This window comes from Pipistrellus kuhlii, unplaced genomic scaffold, assembly GCF_014108245.1.
Source record: "Pipistrellus kuhlii isolate mPipKuh1 unplaced genomic scaffold, mPipKuh1.p scaffold_m20_p_35, whole genome shotgun sequence".
Lineage (NCBI taxonomy): Eukaryota > Metazoa > Chordata > Mammalia > Chiroptera > Vespertilionidae > Pipistrellus > Pipistrellus kuhlii.
The window spans coordinates 592,718-599,083 of record NW_023425535.1 but is presented as its reverse complement, the minus strand read 5'-3'; the positions used below and the strand labels follow the sequence as shown (position 1 = coordinate 599,083).

Sequence of the window (6,366 nt, the reverse complement as noted above, 5' to 3'; positions counted from 1 at the left end):
AGCGGCATGTGAAGGGAGGGCAGAGGGGAAAGAAGAGGGTCCTGCAGGACACTCCTGGGAAGGGGGGAAGCCCTGAGAGGTACACAGTAATTCCTGGCTTCCATGTATTGCTAGAGGCCTTCTCCGTCCATTTCCCCAGCCTTCCCCCAGGGATTGTGATTGGCCCATTCTCATTGAGAAGACTGAGGCGCAAAGGGCTGAACTTTGTAAGAGCCACGGGCGATCTGGGTGGCACATGTTACCTGGAGCCCCAGTTTTACAGTCGGGGAAACTGAGGCTGGGCTTGGAACGCGAAGGCGTTGCTCAGACTGCAGAGATGGTCTCCTGCCCTCTGAGGCTGAGCTTTGGGGCCCCGCAGCGGGCCTGGCAGGCGGTCACCTCTAGGTCCTGCACCCAAACACAAGGCACTCTTAGCTGCTGCATCTGACACAGCCTTCCCAGCCGCCCTCCGCCCTCAGCTCCACAGGGTTCTCCTCCGGTTCTCCTCTGGCCTCGTCTTTGTACTCGCGTCTGCATCTGAACCCCGGGAACAACACTCAGCTCTCAGGCCGGCCTCAGCGCGGGCCGGGTCCTCCCCGCAGTCAGGCTCACAGAGGGCCCCCAGACACCCGCCAAGCCTGGGCGCACGCGGCCCGGGGCATCCTGGCGCGGAGGGGAGGTGCAGGGAGGGGAGGGGGCAGGGAGGGAGGGGACAGTTGGAGCGGCTCTGCGGACCGGACGCAGGTCCGAGCCCCCAGAGGCCTCAGAGAATTGGCCCCAAGCCCGCCCCTCGCCGCGCGCCCCGCCCCGCCCGCCCCTCCAGCCTCTAAAGCGCCGGGCGCGCCTCCCGGCTCCACACTTTCACTCTCCGCTGCAGCTCCTCCTCTAGCCTCGGTCCCCGCAGCCACCGCAGCCACAGTCCGTGCCATGGACGCCAAGATCGTCGCCGTGCTGGCCCTGGTGCTGGCGGCGCTCTGCCTCAGCGACGGTGAGTGTGCCCGCGGGGAGGTCCGCAGGCACCTGGCTCTGGCTGGCTCCGGGCACGGGCTCCGGGCGCCGGGCTCGGGGCTCGGGACGCGGGGCTCCAAGGGGCCGCTGCTCCTTCCCCGCCGCCCGGAGCGGACGCAGCTCCACGGCTCAGCCCGCGGGGCGCTTCCTCCGTGCGGAGTCGAGTCCCGCGCGCAGCTCGGTGCCAGGCCCCGCGCTCTGCCCTGGCCGCCGGGCTCGGGCCCCGCGGGCGCGGAGCGGTCCCGCCAGAGCTGGGTGAGCGCCGCGGCGCCTTTCTGCGCGGGCCCGGGGGAGAGTGGGGAGCAACACATAGTGGGAAGCCAACGGGGCGGAGGTGCCCGGCCCTGGCCCCTCCACCCCGGAGCCAGTCTTCCCGCGCCCCGCTAGATTTCCAGGGGCGGGTGGGCTCAGGGGCCTGGGGTGCGGTCGGTCGGCGCGTGTGGGTGCAGGAGAGAGCTCTTTGCAAGCCGACTGCCATCGCTGGTGGAGGCTCTCACTCTGCAGCCGCCCCCGGAGCAGCTGTCGGATTCGCGCCACCCACCTGGCCGCGCTTCTCCGCAGCTCCAGCTCCGCGGTCCGAAGCGACGCGCCAGACCCGAGCTCGCATCCAGCCACGGCCTCCTGGCCTCCTCCCGGGGCCCCTCTAGAGAGGCCCTGGGGGCTTCTCAGTCGCGTTTGCCGGTGTCCCCACAACACACCTGCAGAATGCGCCTTTGTGCAGCCGGACCTGCCGCCTCAGAGTGAGCTCTGCCGCAAAGTTCCCTCGCCAAGGCCTCAGGCCATTGTGCACGGGGTGTCCCCTTTCACCGGGAGAGCGAGAGCGCTTTTCTGAAGCCTGAGAGAATCCCCCCGTCCTGTCACTGGACACCACCGCCGCTGCAAACGAAAATAAACTCCCCCAAAACAAAAACAAAGCCATGTCAGGAAGGCCTTCCTTGCTGCCTTTCTGTTCTTGGCTGCGAAGTTTACAACAGACTCTGTGAAGGGACGCATGACGCTCACGGGCTTGCTGTGGTGCAGCTGAGGTGTGCAGGACGCCCTCCTGGAGCGCTCAGCTGGGTCGGGGGGAGGACCCCTGTGCCCGGTGGCAGGCAGCGGTGGGGGAGCCAGCATGGGCAAGGTGAGCGTGCATGCAACTGGACCAGGCAGTAGGGCCTGGGCTAACGGGTTCTCCGCTGCCCCCTGGAAAGTGTCCTCTGAAAGGGTAGCGAGTTGCTGGTCAGAGCTGCAGAGGGACCAGATCAAAGGCCAGTTAGGAGGTTCTGGGCTGAAACTGTATCCTAGGCTGGGATCTCCTATTGACTCCCCAGGCCCGGGAGGCACTGGTTTGGGAATTAACAATTGAATGGTCTTGAGAGAGCTGAGGCGCCACCACACACCTCTCTCTCCAGAGAAATGCTGCTGCCCCAGTTGCAGAAAGCACTGGAGTGCTTGAATCCTGGGCATCGCTGCCCTGGGGGCGCAAAGCCACAGGCGCCTCCTGACCCTGGGAAGGCTTGGTCGCTTGCCCCTCTTGCCAGCCAAGCCTAGGGTCCTGGGCTCAGGGCAGGTCTGCTTCTCCTTGCATGCCCAGGCCAGGACGAATTTTTTAAAAACTCCTGGGGCCAATGCTGAGTTCCAAACTGCACTCCGCAGAGACCCTTGTGCAGGCTCAGGCTTGGGATCCCTCCCTTCCTCCCCTGGCCGACTCGGCCGGGAAGCTGGTGTTCTGAATGTCCCAGCTTCCAGGGCTTACACCCAGGGCGGCCCCGTCCCCAGGCTTGCTTGGAGAATCTGCCCAGGGCCTGTCTCTTCATTAAAGTGGAAGGTTGTCTGGTAAGCGCTCTGACATAAAGCCGAGGTCCCAACCCTCAGGAACAGCCGGGCTAATCAGGTGTCCTCCTTGTACACGATGTCACACCCAGAAGAACTGGGAAAGTTAGGGATAGTGACAGAAAGCTGTAGGAGAGGACACGGGTGGACGCAGCCCTGAGTTTCCTCCGTAAGTGCACTTGGACTCTGTCACTTTAAAAGACTATTGAGGCCCTGGCCAGGTAGCTCCATTGGTTGGAACCTCGTCCTGATACGCCAAGGTTACAGGTTCAATCCCAGGTCAGGGCACATATAAGAATTAACCAATGAATGCATAAATAAGTGGAACAACAAAATCCATGTTTCTCTCTCTATCTCCCTCTCTCTCCCTTCTTCTTTCTAAAATAAATAAATAATAATAATAATAATAATGAACTATTGAAATTCCCCACTTGATAGACAGGCAAGTGGGTCCTGGGAGCAGGAATAGGAATTGCTTTGAAGGAACGGATGATCCCAGAGGATGAAGAGAGGGAGAGGAGTGAATGAGAGAGCCTGTATTTTGAGTCCAGACTAGGCCTGCTCTGCCCTGCCCTCCTTGGAGCCAGGGCACCTCCGTGGACACCCAAGGGCAGCAGCCCCACCCCCACTCACCACAGCGCTCACACCCCGCACCTCCCAGCTCCCTGTTGCTCCAGGATTGAGACCTGTCCTGGCTCCCCACTGCCCCAGCCCCTGCTCAGCCCAGTAGGACCCTGAGCATTCTAGGGAAAGCTGGAGGCAGGCTGCTCAGCAGGGGACCTGGTTCCTCCTTTAGCCAGGCTGCCTACCCCCGGCCTGGGCTTGCCTTCCAGGTGAGCTGGTTACCAGGCGGGACAGAGGGAGATGTCTGTGCGGTTGCTGAGAGCCAGGCCCCATCAGGGACTTTCTGGGTTTGACCTGGGTCCCTGGGAAGGCTGCTCCATGCTGTCCTGCCCTGCGGATCCACCAAGTGCCCTGAGCCAGGCTATTCCTTCTATTTCTCAGGATAGTGAGATTGGTTGGGGAGGGGGCCTGCTCTTCCCCATGCCATTTCTTAACTGCATGCAGCATTTAGGGAGGGAAAAAAATGGAAGCAGCCCCTACTTTGCAAGCTTTTGTGTGGCTTCCCCAGCCTCTAGCCCCAAAGTGCACACTTTCAGAACCAACAGAGGCCCCTGGGAGCCTGCAAACAGAGCACTTAAAAAAATGCGTCCGCGGACTGAATCTTCTCAGACATGTATTTAAGCCCTGATGAAAGGATCCACAGATTCAAATGATTTGGGCTATTAAGTGGGGCTTGGATAAAATCTGCAGGAAAAGCCCTGGCAAACCCCCGCCCCCTAGGGCCCGCAATGCTAGACTTAAAGGGGAAGGGTGGGTTCCGCAGGAGCCCTTTGCTAATTTACACTAATGAGCGGCAATTATGGCATTTTGCAAATTGGTGAATTTGCAAACAAAGATGTAATCCAGCCCAGGAGGCTGTAGGGTCCTTGCCCTGAAAGCCATGTATGACTCCACCCTGACAGTCGCCAAGCCTCTGGGGCGGAGGCTCCTGTCCTGTCCTCCCAGGTGGGAGCCAGGCTGGATTCCTTTGTGGCTGCTGGGCTTACGGTAAATGAGGCGAGAAGGGGGTGGGGGGAAGGGATTCTGGAGGACAGTAATCCTAGGAAGTCTGTGGTGCTCCTGGGATGAGGTCTGTGCCAGAGGAGGGAGGAGCCCTGGGTCTGAGTAGGGAGGACTTTCTCACTTGGCTCTGGAGAGTTACTTCGCCAAGAATAGCTGGGACCTCAGTGCCTCTGGCTGAAATAGTTCCCTCCTGTGATGAACATCCTTTATCTTAAGAAACCTGAGCAGGGACTGCTCATTGTCATTCTCCCACCCTCCCTCCTCCTGGGTCCATCTCTGCACAGGTCCTCCTGGCCTCTAACCCTGGCGAAGCTGAGTCCGAGTCCACAGCGTTCGCTGTGCTGCCCACAGAGGAGGTCTTTGCCAAGATCACCAGTGGCTCACCTATCACTCTCCATCCTACCATCCTTCCGCCATCCTTTCCCGCACACCCAGACACGTGTGCGTGTCTGAGGCCTGGTGGGCAGGGGAATAACGAGCCTCCGCGTGCTTCTTTCCTCTCACAGGGAAGCCCGTCAGCCTGAGCTACAGATGCCCTTGCCGATTCTTCGAGAGCCACGTTGCAAGAGCCAACGTCAAGCATCTCAAAATCCTCAACACTCCGAACTGCGCCCTTCAGATCGTGTAAGTGTGAGCATCCTCCGGGAATGCTGCATCTTTTGGGCACGGTGACCCCAAACGGGCAAACTCCGTGAAGCTAGAGAAATGACACGTGCTAAGTGTCCAGCCTTGAACTTGGCATGAGTAGAGGCAGCTGTTACTACCACGAGGCCTTTGAGTGCAGCACAAGCAGGAGTGTCCAAAGCCGTCCTTCCTTGCCCTCTGTGCCCACAGGGACCCTTGCCTCTCCTTTCTAAGCCTCTTCCCTCCGGCACAGGAAGTGGCCGTGCCTCTGGACTAGAGAAACACTGGCCTCCCCAAAGGTTGTGCTCACGTTCAGGTCTGGCAGACACAGCATTAGTCCACAGTGGCACCCTGATCTGAACCCCCATCCACTCTGCCCTAGGCTTACTTTTACTTCTGTCTTCTTTGTACCGTCAAGATGGTTCACCGAAACAAAAACCTGCCGTTCTCTCCAGTGTCCCTCACACGCTCCCGTACCTTGCAGATAGAGGCCTACTTCTGTGCCCCTCCATCTGGCCACAGGCTTCCTGAGTGCCCTGGCGCTTGCCCTTCCTTCTCAGGCTCTGTGTTCCGTTTCCCTCAAACCCCAGCCAGTGACTCCTGTGGGGAATCTGCTGGCTCAGGGGGGTGGTCCCACGTGTGTGTCTGAGTGAGACGCACAGGTGCACACCCCCCTCTCCTGTCTCCACAGGGCCAAGCTGAAGAACAACAACAGACAGGTGTGCATCGACCCCAGGCTGAAGTGGATTCAGGAATACCTGGAGAAAGCTTTAAACAAGTAAGCCCAACAGCCAGAAAGGACTTTCCACTAGAGCCACTGGAGGAAAGCTAAAACTGTGCGAAAGTCCTGAGCGAGCAAAGGTGTGGGAGGAAGGCCTGCTTGGCGAGGGCCAGGCGGGAGGTTTGCCCGGCATGTAGACGCCTGCATTTATAGCCTATGGTACGACATCACAGCTTATAGTCATGCACCCGGACCCTTGCACATCGGCTGTTTTACAGCCGGGGATTTTCTGAGAGATTGTATTATCGCCACAGCATTTCCCACCAGTCACTTCCCCTGTGATCATCACCATCATATCATCATTCTCATTATCCCTTTTAAAGTCAGCGATTACCTAATATCTGTGTTTGGTTTGCTTTGGATTTTTTCTCTTCTCCCCTGGGCACAGTCAGGTGGTGGCCAAGCATGGAGCTCAGAAAAGTAGTGGCCTTCCTCCAAAAGCGGAGGCATGGAGGGAGGCTGGGAGTGTGGGGGGGGGGGGGGGGTGTGCACCCATCCTGGAATGGAGGCCCAGGGAAGCCCACAGACACTGACCG

At 59.6% G+C, this 6,366-nt stretch overlaps 1 protein-coding gene across 3 annotated transcripts in view; it reads left to right on the top strand.

Moving 5' to 3' along the window:
• Window positions 1-808: 808 nt before the first annotated feature.
• CXCL12 (C-X-C motif chemokine ligand 12) overlaps window positions 809-6,366 on the top strand; it is a 29,522-nt gene continuing 23,964 nt past the window's right edge. For all 3 annotated transcript variants that reach the window (XM_036461242.2, XM_036461241.2, XM_036461239.2), the window contains exons 1-3: window positions 809-967; window positions 4,932-5,049; window positions 5,741-5,827. In XM_036461242.2, coding sequence (XP_036317135.1) covers window positions 907-967; window positions 4,932-5,049; window positions 5,741-5,827 — 266 coding nt within the window. In that variant the 5' untranslated portion in view covers window positions 809-906. The remainder of the gene's footprint in view (window positions 968-4,931; window positions 5,050-5,740; window positions 5,828-6,366) is intronic.